The sequence below is a fragment of the Perissodus microlepis genome, chromosome 7, assembly GCF_051167445.1.
Source record: "Perissodus microlepis isolate ML-2025 ecotype Zambia chromosome 7, ASM5116744v1, whole genome shotgun sequence".
Taxonomy (NCBI): Eukaryota; Metazoa; Chordata; class Actinopteri; order Cichliformes; family Cichlidae; genus Perissodus; species Perissodus microlepis.
This window is the reverse complement of record NC_140467.1, coordinates 34,075,752-34,092,378: the sequence shown is the minus strand read 5'-3', so window position 1 is coordinate 34,092,378 and position 16,627 is coordinate 34,075,752. Positions and strand designations below refer to the sequence as shown.

The following is a 16,627-nucleotide window of genomic DNA, read 5'->3' as shown; positions in this document are numbered from 1 at the left end:
TTCTCACACTGACCTGAAAGAAATTAAATCAACACAAACATGCTTTCAGATTTATTTAGTCATATACACTTAACTCAAAATAAAATCATATCAAATCATACTGCACAAAAGAATGTGTGCTACAAACAACAACAAAGCAAACGCAGGCATTAATCCTGAACGAAACTTCAAAAAGTTATTCATGTGTCTGAGTTTTTTTTTTACAGAAACAAATTCATTTAAATTACAATGAAAACTGGTAAACTGGACAACAATCAATCAAACAGTCTTTAGAGAACACAGCAGCACAGTGTTGTCCACTGGTTGTGTTTCCATATGTATCAAAATTCCCTAAATGTCACTATTGTTACCACAACAGAAACCAAAACTACACGACTTACTAAAGTAAAATCGAACAACCTTTCCCTTTCCTAACAAAGAAATCCTCTGTGTGGCAACAGCAGAACAATAAACTTCATGTGGCTGTAGGCATAAATCACTTCTTGGTCAAACAGTCCAAACACTTATGTTAAAAGTAGGAAAGCAGAACAACAGATTAAAACAGAACTAAAACGTGTCATTTTCACAATATATAAATTCAAACATGTTCAAATATTTACACGCTGAAAGAAAGAATATGATAAATTATAACTCATTTTTCAGCTTCCTGATACTTGGACACTTTCTGAAGCTTTAAATGAACAAACTTGCAAATAAATAAATAAATGAACAACTTAAAACAAAAACTAAAGAAAACTCAATTAAATAAATAAAACTTCAAGTTAAAGGTTATGCTAAGGCTAAAAACTCATACTATATATTATTATATATATATTATATAATATATTGAATCAGTGGTCATTTATTGGCAGACACACCAAGATGACTGCGGGGCATTGCCACTGCTGGCTCAAGCTACCCGCTCAGCTGCCAGAGCACCTGAGGCAAAGCAAATATTCAACTCCAGCTCTGATAAACACAGAATATGCTAAATTTCACAGGTTTGTAATAAAGGGTAAATTCTCAAAGAAGGCCTGTGGGCTAGAAGATGGTACCCTAGATTGTGTCACTTTTTTTCTTTGATTATAAAGTTGGAAAAAAATAAAAAGAAGTTATAAATTAAACCTATGTGAAAATAAGCTGGCTGCTGTCAGATGTAATGACGGTGAGGCAATGAAGTTGATTACACATGTATATGCGCTCAGTGATGCATGCTGGGAGTATGTGCATTTCTTTTCTTTTTTTTAGACACTTTCTCATGTATTGACGAATTTCGGCAAAATCTCCAGTGGAAGAGCCAAAATGATGGTGGAGTTCTTCTCTTCAGCGATGGTGCTCAGGGTCTGAAGGTAGCGCAGCTGCAGGGCTGACGGAGACTCTGCAATCACCAGGGACGCCTCCTTCAACGCCCGCGATGCGCTCATCTCCCCCTCTGCTGCGATCACCTTAAGAGGAGAAACAGGAGGGAAGAAAATGAAAAGAGCGCCTTGATCTCACAGCCCAGTGGAAGAAGCCTCTACACCCACAGTTACGACTATTCTTATTACAAAATCTTGCAGAATTCCTTTTTTCTGGGTTGCGATAGATTTATTGTTTTATTTGTAAATCTCCTTTAAACCAATTTTTTAAATCTCCAATAACCTATTGTTTAAAAGGATTAGACCAGTATGTAACCTTACAAACTACATAAATCTCCCAATGTTACTTTTTTCTCCTTTTTATGAAATTGAAGTGTAGAAAAATAACAACAATCGATAAATGCAAAAGAAGGAAACAGGAAACTGGAAGGCAAAAAGCTGAGTGCTATTTGAATACTTTCAAAATAGGTCAGTGTTTCCCACACATTAGTAAATGAATGGCCAGACAATCCACTTGATCTTATTTTGAAATTCAGTTGCTGCTAATTTGCAGCATTTCATCTCTCAGATGGTCCTTGAAGACATTTCCCTTAAAAGACTTGTGTTTAGACAGTGATATGGAGATGTAGAACCGCCTTACCTTGGCTCGGGCCTCACGGGTGGCCTCAGCCTCAGATGCCATGGCTCTCAGCAGCTGAGGGGGCAGTTTCACATCTTTGATCTCCACCCGCTCCACTTCGATTCCCCAGTCATCTGTGGCATTGTCCAGAGTGACCTGAGGAGACAGCCATGCAATATACCGTTTGTAGTACCACATCTGTAAAAATAGAACATATGTTTAAAAACCCCTCAACAACAATAGATTTTATCGCAAAGTTTTTAAATGAATGAGAAGGATGTCCTTCATCTTTCAAAGTTTTACATTTTTCAGAACTGTCCAGCAGATGGAGCTGACAGTGGTGACACGTTTTTCTCACAAAGCAGAGAAACAGACACACATTTTACATCTACACACTGACACACACTGCATGTCTATTTTTACATTTTATGAGCAAAAGAATTCATGAAAAAGTGTCTATTGGTCATCGTTGATCATACTATGATTATACAACTCTTCTGAGAGTGGAAGCTGTTACTGCTACAAAGATTTACCAGTGGGAATTTTTGCCCATTCATCCAGAAGAGCATTTGTAAGGTCAGACACCAGTGTTAGACAAAGGGGCCTGGCTCACAAACTCCATTCTAGTTCATCCCAGTGGTAATCAGTGGACTTTCAGTCAGCTTCTTCAACACAAAATTCATCCAACCATGCCTTTGTGGACCTTGCTTTGTATACTAGGGCACAGTATGTAACAAAAAAGGTCTTTCCCCAGGCTATTCCTACAAAGTTGGAAGCACAGAATTGTCCAAAATGTCTTGTTAAGCTGAAGCAGTGAGATTTCCCTTAAGTGGAAGTAAGAGGCGCAGGCCAAACCCAGCTAAACAATCCAACGGCATTGCTGAATTCAGCGAGTAAGAGGTGTGGTCACAGACATTTGTCCACTTCCTGAAGTACCTCCTGATCACTGTCTCTGTGACTCTGAATTAGAAATAAATATTTAATCATTTACAGCAGCTCAGCATAAACTGGAAGAAAAAGTTTAATGGAAAAAATAAATAATTAAATTCTAAAACAAACTAAAAGCTGGACTCGTCATAGAAACATGGGATTAGCTAAGCTTCTCTCAGTTTACAGCAGTTTGTTAGTTTAACAGTAACACACAGTTCGGGTGACAGCTGCATTATGCACCTGGTAAACAAGGCTCAGAGCAAGATGGCATCTCAAAATGCCTTAACAATGAGCCAATAGAGACAGAAGGACTTCACAGAGATGAGGGAATACCTTTTGGATATACCACATATAACAAATGTGTAAGGTCATACCCTTGGACACACCCTTAGAGTGACAGCTCAAAGGCTTATTGGACAATGTAAACGATGTAAAAAAAAAGAAGTAAATTTTGGAAGTATATAATTATTTCTTGCATGTTTTGGGGTCACAGTTACAGCTTACCTGCATAAAATGTGCAATGTCTTCACGGTCAGACAGAATCTCTGCCAGGTTCTTGTTACTCAGGACATTCCTCAGGGTGGTTTGGGCCAAAAGCTGCGTAGCAGCATCTGCATTACTGACGTTAGCCACGGCCAGAGTTGGATTCTGGACCCGGTAGTAGACCAGGCCATCAACACACACTGCCACAGAGTCTCTGGTCAAAACCTGAGAGAAGAACAGTGTTTACACAATACTGTGTAATAAGCTAAAAAACTACAAATAAAATAACTACGCACAGTTATTATTACATGAGCTGAATTCCCGTGAAAGTGATCTGCTTAATGTAACTGGAAGGGTGCATGTCGTACCTCTTGTGGTGGGATGTTAAAGGTGACGGTGCGCATGTCCACATTAATAAAACTGTCAGTGCACGGCAAGACGAAGAACAAGCCTGTGGAATCACAAGAATGCAAATAGTTTCAACAAAGACTAACGCTACAGTAAACACAATAATGAGGAAGCTTCCTCACAAATGTTTGAAAAGACCAGGATGAATGAGATCCTGGCAGGAGGCCAAGTCAAGCTCTCGCTTTATGAGACTGCAGCTGTACTGACAGCAAGGCAAAGCCGTGGATATTTGCAGCTTTCATTAGCCTGTTTCAAGTCACTATGATTGAATTAGTGCATCAAACAATACTAGTGAAATAGACATGTGCTAGGTGTGCAATCATTTAGCAAACATTAACACCACACCGGATAGAGAGTGGTTGGATGCCATTCCTGTCAAGATATTGTAAATTTAAATGGTGAGATCACAGACATCTGTTCAGGAGGGGCAATAATGATAACAACAGTCTCCCCGTGCCACTTCCACCATGAAATCTGAAGCACTCTCAGTCAGACAAGTAAAAAGGTCCCAGTTGGTCTAATACAGTCTGAAAAACATCTTGTGATGCACATAAGCATGTTTATCGATAAAAATCTCAGTTTCAGGCAGAATGAAAGATTTTACAGTAAACTTTCTTTGTGAGCCCGTAGATAGAGAAGCCAAGAGTTGCAGGTTGCAGGTGCTATTATTAACCCCATGCTGTCATAAACTCAAGCCCAGGGCTCTCTGAGGAGCCACGTTTCAGCATTTTGAGAGGACACTGCTTGGTTTTTAGATCTAGTACAACAAGAAATCAAAGATAAAGAGACAGTGAGTTGTGAGGTGTATGCAAATTGTACCTCGTGGGAGTCTGTATTTTTTACTTCTATGCTTCTAGCAAATCTGCTGCCATTCAAAACACAAGTTACATAACTGATCGCATGGATAAGGCATTCAGAAAAATATGCTGTAGCGCTTGAACAGCTCTGTGGGTGCAGGTTCCCTCGGGCCCCTGTGTGAGGCCTGAGTGAACCTGCACCCATGCCCACTTTGTCTTTGGTCTTGTTGCTATAAAGCCTACCAAAAAAATCACATTTAAATTTTTAGCAATGACATGCCTTGTGTCATTCTGCCCAACAGCAGGAAGAAAACGCTCTTGTAAACACAACACAACAGGACCCACTGCCCCCATGCTTCTCTTTGATTCTTCCTATGGTTTTTTTTCATGGTTTTAACAACACAAATATTGGACTGTCAATCAGTGTCTCAAAAACTACACTATGGACTGTCACAAAATAGTAAGTAACACACATTACGCGCGCCCGCCCCCCCCAAAAAAATGTGAAATCCTCAGGATTTACTGGAGGAATTGGCACTACATTTGGTTACCAGATGATGCATGGTAATGTTTCTGTGATCCCCCAAAATGAAGTTGGCTTTTGCGACTTTGAGTCGAGTTGTTTAAAAAAACATTAAGTGGATTTCCATGAAATTTGGTACACGCATTAATATGCCCCGAGAATCAACAGCAATTGCTTCTGTGATTTCATGACTCTTTTTGTCATCTGGTGCCATCATCAGGGTGCATAATTTGCCCAATACTTTGCTATATGAACAAAACGGATCATATCTCTAATCAGTACTTTCTTCACGCCGGCATTTTAACAACCACACTGTAATGACACTTGGATATACATTATGTAACTTTTTGCGCTCCCTTGCAGACTGATAGAATTAGAGGTTTTTGTAGTAAAGTAACCCCAACCAAACAACTGGCGTGCTCTACAAAACAAAGGGTGAAAAAAAATGTAACTCAACAATACACATCATATATGAAAAATTTATGTTTCGATCAATCAGTCCAGTGACTGTGGTGAGCTGTGTGACGATGGGTAAGTTTCCTACACTGTTTGTCTGAATTTAATGCAAGAAAAAAAACCCTCCAATTTAAAGCTCAGCTGATAAAGGTTTAATTGAAAACTATCTAGTGGAATGCGGGGGCAAAAAATCGAAACTAAATATGCCACTTTCCTAGCCCTGTATACTTTATCACAGTGCATTTCCTCCTTGAGTTTCTGGGTTGCCATAGCAACTGATGTCATTAAGTCTGCCAATAAAAGCAGTAATCAATATTAAATTTATTGACTGCATCTAAAATAACGGACAATCTAAATCGCTGGTAACAGGACACTGACCAGTGCTTGTTCTCCTCCCGCCCCTTTGAAGCAGCTCTGTATTAGCTACAAGTGAGCCACTGAAACACTTAAACAAATGTCCAACAACTGACATTTGCAAAGAAATGTCAGGACATTTGAATGATGATCCATGCAACCACAGCTGAGCATGAAAATTATTATATTATCTATGAGTTAAAGACTACTAACATTTCAATAAAGGAACTGTATATTTAGATGACTATTTAAAAAAAAAACACGATGGTGTAATAAAAAGAGAAAAAGAAATAAAACATGACTTCTTACCTGGTCCTTTGGCTCCTCCTGACGAAAGGCGCCCCAGGCGAAAAATAATAGCTCGCTGGTACTCCTTCACAATCTGTATACAGAGAAAAACAACCCCAAGGTCATATATAATATGTAAGTAAGTATGAGTAATTTCTTTTTCTTGCAGCTAGATATGGAGGTATTCTTATGCATGCTACTTTTAAAAAGAAATGAGTTTTCCTGTAAAGTAAAGATGCATTTTATCTGGGTGAATGGTAAACAACCATGCGTCACCAGCTTTTAAAAGGTGTTTCTAAAATAAAACAAATAGCACTGTAATTTAAGTAGCTGACCACAATACACATCCATATGGAGATGGGCAGAGTAATCAGCAGGAAAATGAGGGAGAGCCCAACCAGAATCCTGCCACAAAAGCCAATGTCAGTGTTTGGGTTCTCCAAAGCTGGGGAAAGAAGACAGACAGCATGATTTCAACTGGTTTGTACCAACTATGAGAATATATTAATGCACAGTGAATCTTGTATATTTGGACATATCTGCATGTATATTCTTCTAGATGCTAAGAAATTATATTTTAGATTTTATTTTTATTTTATTTTTTATTTATTTTATTTTTCAAAGGTAAAATGGAAGGGAAAAATCCAAATCTATTTGGCCCTATGTGAAAAAGTAATTGCCCCCTTTCAGCTAAGTTCAAATAGTTGAATCAAGAAATCCCTTAAATAGAACCTGTCTGACAAAGCAGGTAAGCTAAAAGATCTAAAAAAAAAACAATGCAACATGCCACAATCTAAAGAAACAAAGTGATTGACATCTATCACTCTGGAAAGTGCTCCATTTCTAAAGCTTTGGTACTCCAGCAAACCATTGTGAAAGACGCTATCAATGAATGGAGAGAACTTGTAATGTTAATAAATCTTCCCAGGAAGAGGCTGCCTACCAAATTTACTGGAAGAGCACATCAACGATTCATCTACGAGGTCACAACAGAATATAAAACAACATCTAACGAACAGTGTTCATGAATCAACAATAAGAAGGATATCAGCAAAACTAGGATCCATGAAAGAGTGCCAAGGAAAAAACACAATGCTGAACAAAAAGGCTTTTTTTGTGTGAAACACATGTGGCCAGTCATCCAAACACCTGACTGCAGTTCTTGATTCTAAGAGTGGCACAATCAGTTACTAGGTTTAGGTGGCAATTCCTTTTTCACATAGGACAGGTAGGGTTTGGATGGCTTTTCCCCCTTAATACATAAATGGAAAGTGCATTTTGCGTTTGCTGTGGTTTTCTTTATCTAATATGAAAATTTGTTGATGACCTGAAACATGTAAGTGTGCTATGCAAAACGCAAACAAATTAAGAAATCAGCTCTCTACTTCTGTCAATCCATTCAACAGACAAAATTAGAAGTCAGAATGCCATGAACGGCTTATACTTAACTTACAATAGTTTTTTTTTTTTTTTACAGTAATTAACATGTATGTTACGTGGTTTAATACTGTTTCTTGAACGCTACTGTCTTGTAAAACATTACTGGACGGTTAAGGTGTGAGTGGAACTTATTAACGGCTTATTAACGGTCATAGCTAGCTAGCTCGTTTTTTAAGTAATGATCACTAAAAAAAATATGTACTTTTACCAACATTTAATTAGAAATTTCATGCTAATCTAAAAGTAAAACTTTCAGCTAAGTGCCGACTTAAAGAAAAAGCCAAATAACTCGGCTGGGCCAAAGTTCACTGACTTTATGAAGCCATCTCTGTCTAGCTATCAGTAAGGCGTAGAAAATTAAGCAGCCGTTACCTAACTGCCGTTCGCGACTTCGGGCTCGTTTCATTTCAGCATCTTCGTTGTCGTCAGCCATAGTCCCGGCCAAATAAGAAATAACTAACAGTGACAGTAGGAAATGATAGCGATATATTTATTCGCTATGGGCGACAGCCAGTTAGTGCGAGGTGACGTTTACCCAAGTTTTTACTTGCAGTAATCTGACGCAAGGGGGCGTGGCTGAGACCAGCTCCATTCCACGTCCTGGAAGACCCCATAACTGTAGAAAACATTGGAAAAACCACCCGAAGAAGAAGAGAACGAGGAAGTTTCATATTCAGTTCACTATTGTTCATGCTATACAAACGTCTGGAGTCACTTCTCATTTCTTAATGTTTTGCTAAGAAATGTTTAAATATATGCGGCAAAACAAACAGCGTATAAGGTGAACACAGTTTGTTCTAATTACCTTGAAAGTCAATATTTGGTGTGACCACAGTCATTCTTCACAGTCTGAACTTTCTCAGGAAAGCTTTCCAGTATTTTCTCTAAGTGGTCTTCAGGAATAGTTTTCCTAGTTTCTTGGACATTCAGAGCTCTCATTTGGATGTTGACTTCCTTTTTTAAAATTTTCTGTCAAGATGATGCCAGTAATGTTGAGTTCCGCGCTCTGGGGAGGCCAATCCATCATCGACTTCCATTGTGAGTTTCTTCTATCCAGGTATGTTTTCACTGCACTGACAATGTGTTTGGGACTGTCACACTGAAAAAAATGAAGGCATTGCATAGTGGATCAAAATCTAAGAGTACTTTTCTGCATTCAATACTATCAATTTTAACAAGGTCCCCAAACACCATAGGCTTTAAATGAATTACATCACAGGACCTCTTTGCGTTTTACAGATTGATGTAGACGCTCACTATTGCACCTCTTTCCTGACCTCTTTTGTACATGTCAACAATGATCTGAACCAAAAATTTCAAGTTTGGATCCATCACTCAATAAGACCTGCTAATATTTGGTCGAGTTCTTGTGCAATTTGGCATACCGATACAATCTTTTCCCTATCGCCCTTCTGTAAGACCTTCAGATTCTGTTTATCTGCTGTAAATAGTATTTTATGCCCGACACTTCTTCTTTTGTCTTCTACTGGTTTAATTTCAAAAGAAACATTTTAGAGAGTCTGAAAAAACATTGCTTAAAAATTAATAGGAATAAATAAGAAAAAAATTACAACAAATTATAGGTCCTTGGAAGCAAAATATAAAGATGTGAGGAGTGGCTCAAGACTTGTAAAACTAATTTGATTGATCTGTCCTGACTTTGTCATTCTTATCCCTACTGAAGTCTCATTAAAAGAAACAAAACATGTCAAGTCAAACTGAATGTGTTCAGTTCGATGGGGAGATATTTATACTAGATGTATAAGCATCGCCTCTGGTTTGAAACAAAAAAATTTCTCATATTCTAGACTTTCACACAGATCAAAGTATCCTGTGACCACTAAAATCTAATACTTAACTTTTGAATCCAAAGCATATTTGACCCAATATTTATACTGTATTTCCAATATTATACTGTTTGCTTACATTTTGAAGCCTAATATATAGCATTAATGATGTCACAAATATGTGCTTGACTTAAAAATGTGCATGTAGGTGTTGGCATCTGAAGCTGAGATGAGATGAGTTGAATATTTAAAAAAAAATGGCAGAACCTTTAAGTGAGACATTGAACTCAGTGCTTGGGGCTCACATTTTTTATTTAAGATGGTCTGGTACACCAATAGACCTTGACAGACAATTCAACTGCAAATGAGCTTAAAAACATTATGTAGTCTGCACCGCCTCATGAGGTTAAAGAAAGATCAGCAAGGTTGACTTTTTTATGACTTCCTCACATACAAAAAATGTAGTGGAAGTAACAGTCTACTCAGTGTGGCAGCTGGAGCCTATTTAAATTAACCTGCTATTTACAGGCTACTGTTGAGGGTTATGCTAACAACTGAAAGTAGCTTCCATTAATAACCCAGGCAATGAAATATTTTCAGTGAATTTATGCGACAGCAGTCAGAGATTTCATTCCACGTTGACATGATAGCGTCACACAGTTGCGGCAGATTTGTTGGCTGTGCATGTGAATCTCCTGTTCCATAAAATCCCAAAGATGCTCTATTGGGTTAAGATCTGCTATTTGACTGCAGTAGCTTTGTGTTCTGGGAACAACCATCAGAAAATGTGTACACTGTGGTTTGAAAGGAACTGACGTGGTCAACACCAATACTTAGGCAGGCTGTGGTGTCTAAATAATGCTCAATTGATAAAAAGTGGCCCAAAGTCTGCCACACCATTTAAACCACCAGCAGCCTGAATTGTTGATACAAGGCAGGATGGATCCATACTTGTATGCTGTTTACACCAAGTTCTGATCCAACCCCCCAACTGTTGCAGTAGAAATCGACAGTCATCAAACCAGGCAGTGTTTTTTCAATCTTCTAGTGTTTGGACCATTCTCTGTAAGCCCAAGGAGCAGTTATCAAGCAGCTAAACAGGTGTACCTGATAAAGGCACACCTGTTTAGCTATTTAGCTATTTAGAGTCCTCCACCTGACGTGGTTCAAGTGTTCCAGTGTTTTGGCATTGTTCTTTCATCAGTGGAGAACATTTCTGCCAAGGGCACATCTGTAAATACCTGATTACAGCTTCTCCAGTAAGCCTCCTCTCTGCTTGTTACTGTTGCCTCCAGAGGCATTTTAGAAAGTAAGACATGCTTCAAAATGACATGAGATTGATTTCCAGGTTAAAAAAAAAAGCAACCATAAAAACCTGTTGAATACTAAACATGAGAGTTGGTCAGTCTCTGTAGGCTGGGCAGACTACCTATGTACCAAAAGGCTATTGCAGGGGCCCAGGTTTGAGTCCTTTCCTGTAAGCTCTATTGTTATGTTATAATAATATTAAAAGGCAAAAATAAATCCTAAAAAAACCCAAAACACAAACAAATAAAAAAAGACTAGACTGCACAAGCCACCTACAAGCCAAATAATTGGAAAAGGTTTTATCCACAGAACACTTCTGATATAATCTGTGGCTGAAAGAATCATTATCTTTATGCAGTTAATCCTGAATTTGGCACTGAAGTTTGCTTACTTTATTTTATTATCTTTATATTCATTTTAACACTGCTACACCTACGAGTTCAATAATGAAATGTTGAAGGATGTGAATGCATCGAAACTGGGATTTTTTTCTTTTCTTTTGCTCTAAATCAGAATTAATAATTATCAAAGAAAACGGTATTTTGAGGAAAAATTAATAGGCCACGGTATTTTAAATCCCTTTACAGATCCCTACAGAACATGCACAAATGAAGATAAAGCCATCAGGATTAAATTTTACAGTCAGTAATGAAATACAAAATTGGAGCAGATTTAGAGCGTATAGACCATATGTAGACACCAGTTGACGAAGTGCTAGTGTGTTTTTTTTCTTTTGGATCAATCCTTATTTGTAAGCTCCTTCAGTATTAACACCAATCATTTTAGTGACGGAGCTGGTTGTTGAGTTCAGGTGGTGGCATGCACAGAAAACCCAGGCAAAGTGCAATTATCCTGGGGAAAACTAAGGGATGGTGGCTGTGCATGTTGCAGTGGTCTAGAGCTCCACCTCACCTAATCCTCTTTTAATTAGGGTGAGAGAAAATGTGGAACCCCTCCTGGATTAGTCACAGCACATTGACAAAGCACCAAGCTGGGACCAGTGTACAAGACTGGTGGCCAATGTGGCCAGTTAGGTACAGCTAAGACCCTCTCATGTGTGAAAAAATACCCCTCCATCTCCCCGAGGCTACCTGGGCTTCGGGCTTCCTGCAGCTGAAACCAAAGTGTCTTTGGTCTCTGGTGAACTGGGAGGATAAGTTACAGCATATGATTCGCTCATTTCCAATCCTTCCCCCATTTTCACTCTCACTTGATAGGCTATTCTATCTGCAGCCAGACTTGCTCCCTATTATCCACCCTTTTTGCTAATCCTACAGGGTACTTTGTCCTCCTCGTTATCTTTCCTCATCCCTAACTATCTCTCTTCATGCTCTATCTGCCCATTTCTCAGTCTCTCCTTTTCTTAGCCAATAATGGAGGTTCAGCCTCATGCCGATGGGGATTAAGGTGAACAAAAGAATCAATTAGGATCCAAATAGTCCACACAAGTACTTGAAGTGTCTAGATAGGGCTGACATTAGCTAGTTTGATGTATCACAGTACAAAGTAATGTGATCAATTATAAATTACAGAGAGCCACATCAGCATCCTGCAGACTTTATCCAAAATGAAAAGTAGCAGGTGTAAATACATGTTTTTTAAAACTTGTCTGGAAATGTTACATTTGATCCTAGTAGCACTTCTGTTTTCTTCAAATAAAAATAAACAAAAGTATAAGACAAAAGTATAAGACTAGAGACGTTTGGTAAGCGATTTAATAATTGACCACTAGGGGTCATTGAGGTGGTTCCTCATCCACTGTGTCACTATTAGCAGGCAGCCACACAGAGCAGTGAGTGAACTGTTATGACAAAAAATGTGTTGGATGTAGATGTGAATGGGCAGATATATGACTACAAAAACAGCTGGCAAGTTGTTACAATACAAACTGAGGCGTCAAACATAGGCTGGTGCAGCACAAACAGAAAAAAACTGAAAGCAGAGCATAGTTTGTCTGATGCACTGCACAGGAGAATTGCTATAGACCTCATTGTACAGAGGATCCTCTTATTGATATATGGACATTTATGTAGTTTATGCCAATATATCTCAGGAATAACACTGATAAGCAAATGAAAACGGCTTTGGATTAATAACATGACTAGACAGCAGTCATATTTTTCCATAAAGAATAATTTCACTGTCTGATCCAGTCAGAATAAAGTATTTCAACTTGTTTCCAGCTATTTATATACCCATTGGGGCATCAGTTGTTTTATGTTTGGATGCAACAGTGATAGACAGTTTCAACATCAACTCAGAATTGCCAGAAACGTCATGACTGAACATAAATACGTAAATAACGACTTTAATCAGTTGGAATGTTACGACCCCCTCTGCTAGGCGACAGGAGGGGATAAACATACACAAGCCCTCTCACAAAATCAGAGTAAATAAGGGGTTTTATTACAAACATTAAACTGAAAACCGACGGGGCTGTTCAACAGACCACCGAGGAAACAATTAATACACAAAGAAAAGAACAGGCAAGAGTAAAAGTTAAGGGTTAACTAAAGTGGGCCAGCAAATACAAGACTCTAATAAAACTAAGGTCAGCTGTATATCAGGTTACAAACATAGTTCAACTATTAGGCAGACGAGGAGGACACTGCATGTTCACATCAGAGAAGCAATTCCCCACAGTGTGAAGAATCTTCAGCCTTTTTATACTCCCAGGTGCAGACAATCAGCCAGTCAATTGGTCTCGGAGTGTCATGGGATCTCTAGGCAGCCAATCGTCCGCGAGGTCTGGCACACTGTGATCTGCATAAAAGAAGGCTGGCACAGGACTCCCAGCAGCCAGTCACCCACGAGTCCTAGCACACTTAGATTTGCATAAACACAAAAGGGTAGTCTCACTCTCTCCAAGGCCCAGGGCCGTAACATGGAATGAAATGAGGACCAGGCATTGAGCTGATAATTCACTCATAGAAAAATCCAGAAAATAAAATGGAACGCGCATTTTAAAAACTGATCAACAACCTTTGCGATACTGTGCACACTGAAATTTAAATATCTTATCCTGTGATGGACTAACCTGCCCCAAGCCCTGTGTCAGCAGGGTAGACTCGAGTTATATGTAGAAGCCAAAACAAAGAAAAATCTAAATCATGTGGTTCAAAAATAATTACTTACTATTCTTCATTTTTCTGACCTACTTTTAATTCTGTACTCCTCTAATATCACTATAATCCATACATCCACATATATTTTAGTTTTCCAACAAAAACAATCAGCACCTAATAACAATCAAATTGCCAAACAATATTAGATGGAGGTAATTAAATGCTTCAGCAACTGCTGAGCCACATTTTTCCTTATACTGTCTAAACTCATGACTGCTTCCTAAAGGTCACCTTGTTTCTTTTATCCAAAAGAAAGCAAAAACTGATGAAATGATGTGAAGCAACCTGGCAACATTCCCATTATAAGATTAAACCATGATGGAGTCATATATTCTTGTCATGACTTGGCAGGCCGCTTCATGTGTGATGAACATTTTTGACAATGAGTTTATACATCCGTTAAGAAAACTCTGACAAAGTATGATGTTTAATTTAGAAGCTTTTTTAATGCACTCTACATAAGCATCACACAGTCAGTGTTGGTGGGCTAAATGGGAACATAAAAGCAGAGATGGCTCAAGCCGAAGCAACGAGTAGCACACTGGACAAACTTCAGTGGACTTCAGCTCTTCCTGCCTTAGACCCGATAACACTGGGTGGCAGTGTGTACCTCTAAACAGGAAAGATTTCACCTCCTGCCTCCAGCAGAGGAGCTCAGTCTGTGAGAGGCACCGAGGTTTGACCACTCTGAAGCTTAACTGAGGCAAAAATATTCCACAAAAGATCTTACCACAGGGTCCGAGTCTCTATGAATTAGTTTTCCTCCCCTTCAAAGTACTGGTAAAAAAATAGAGATTTTTGTGACATATTATAATCGATATGCCATACTCAGGGCTGGGCAACACATAATCGATATACAAATATACTCCACTGTACTGTTTAATCAATCTTTTAATCTAAATAATATTAGAAATCTCAAAACGTCTGCATTTCAGACTTATTTACATACAATGTTTGTCTCATTTTATTTTTTCTTTTGTTTACTGGGAGCAGATTGGCATTAGTGGCAAACAAAAATGTTAACATTTTGTACAGACAGCACAGAAACTAATTTCCAATGCAGCTTAATCTCTCAAAGACTTGTAGTGAGCTCTTCCATATAAGCAGTGCATTATTCTCTGAGCCGGAGGGGATTTATCAAGTCTGCATGGAAGAGCAAGTAGGGTCAATTATAAAATCACACTATATGTTTTTTCCTCTTTTTTTGGGGGGGGGACGGGGGGAAGGGGTCTGTATATAGTTCCAAAGAATCAAATGCAATATGATAAAAAAGAAAAATCTATTTACTTTTGTATATGTAATACCAGATTATCCTGGAAAAGTCTGCAAATAAGCCTCGAACACACGAGTTTACTCCAAAAGTTGACAGCGAAGATGGAGGTCACAGAGGTCACGGTGAAGATAAGCTGAGAACTTGTAAATCCTGTCAATCTGTTTTCAAATTACTGCAGTAACAGCATGCGAGGTGTTGTTTCCGTGTATTATGGTAATGTAATAGTTGAGGCAGGCCTTGGTCTGCAGCTCCTGTTTGTTCGCAGGTACTGCGCTTGCTGCGTTTGGCATTCTGCTCCACTTCTCCCACTGAAATGAGTTCTCTCTCTCTCCCTCTAAACTTACAGAGGATGCGGCGCCCACACAGCTGTTCTCCCCTGAGCTGGCGTACATAAAACATAAAAGGCAAGCCTATATGAAAAATGCACAGAGCGCTGGAATATAATGTGCTTGATACCCTGCTGCTGTCGGGCAGGAGAGAGATAAAGAGAGAGGCCTGCCCTGGATAGATTCCTTTTCTGCAAAATTCGTTTGACTGCAGGCTTGGATGGATGCCTGTGCAAACATTTACTCACCACGCTCAATCCATGGATCACATTACAAAGATTGATTGTTCACTTGCCTCTCACCCTCCACTGTTTCATTGGACAATGTGAAATCAAATGGGATTTTTTATTATTTTTTTTGAAAGAGGAGTATCTGAGGGGTAGAGTTGTTATGCACAGAATAAGTGCTTCTCGGGGAGATGTGAAACGGGTGCGTGTGTTTTCAAGCAAATTCCTCCCATTGTTCTTGTGTATTCCAGATGAATTGAAATGCTGAGTGCCAGACAGTGAAAACAAATCAAAATGATTGTTCGAGTTGAAAGAGTGGCACATGGCACCTTGTTTCTCTTCCTCATGTCACCTTGTAAATTAGCTGAGCTGCCGTGTGAACTTGTATGGCAATTAATTTGTGACACGCAGGTGATTCGCTACCTACTGCTGCATGATTGCAAAGTTCACTAAAAGTGAAATTATAGACGGGGAACACTGGAATTGCACGCACACTCTTTGGAGAATTTGTAGTCCAATTAAAGCTCAGCGCACAAACACTGCATCGGTGTGGTCGTGCCAAACCATAATCATCATTTCAAGCTATTGCCAAATATTGACTCAGTTGTTTTTAGGGGCCTCTGGGTACTGTATCAAGAAGCCTAACTAAGAAAACAATTGTCCAGGAGGCAGGGAGCAAGGAGTGGAAACTCATAACGACATAATCTGAAAATGACTCTGGTCCCTCGGTGCGCTACAGAGAACCAGATCGAAACAGACATTACTCTCAGTTCAAGGTGACCCGCAGCTTTTACCCCAGTGTTTTCCAACCAACTACACCAGCCAAAGCGAATCAGACACATATAAGATGTGATTCAGTGCGGCACGCACACGTGCTGCCCTGGTGTTTTAATCAATAGAAAAGTGAAAGCAGGTAAAAATGAGCACAGACACGGCGGGAGATTCT

General features: G+C 39.0%; 1 protein-coding gene and 1 long non-coding RNA gene across 2 annotated transcripts; one reads left to right on the top strand and one right to left on the bottom strand.

The window, feature by feature from the left end:
- Positions 1-48: 48 nt before the first annotated feature.
- LOC146383490 (stomatin-like) lies at positions 49-8,185 on the bottom strand. The gene is made up of 7 exons (XM_084934771.1): positions 8,008-8,185; positions 6,531-6,640; positions 6,217-6,289; positions 3,738-3,820; positions 3,391-3,594; positions 1,978-2,112; positions 49-1,424 (listed from the first exon to the last, which is right to left on the bottom strand). Exons 1-7 carry the CDS (start codon positions 8,066-8,068, stop codon positions 1,236-1,238), a joined length of 855 nt encoding a protein of 284 aa, XP_084790897.1. The 5' UTR covers positions 8,069-8,185; the 3' UTR covers positions 49-1,235.
- A 46-nt stretch (positions 8,186-8,231) lies between these two features.
- LOC146383489 (uncharacterized) lies at positions 8,232-16,391 on the top strand. The gene is made up of 3 exons (XR_014800759.1): positions 8,232-8,416; positions 8,613-8,692; positions 15,475-16,391. It is a non-coding gene; the product is annotated as an uncharacterized LOC146383489 (long non-coding RNA).
- Positions 16,392-16,627: the final 236 nt, after the last annotated feature.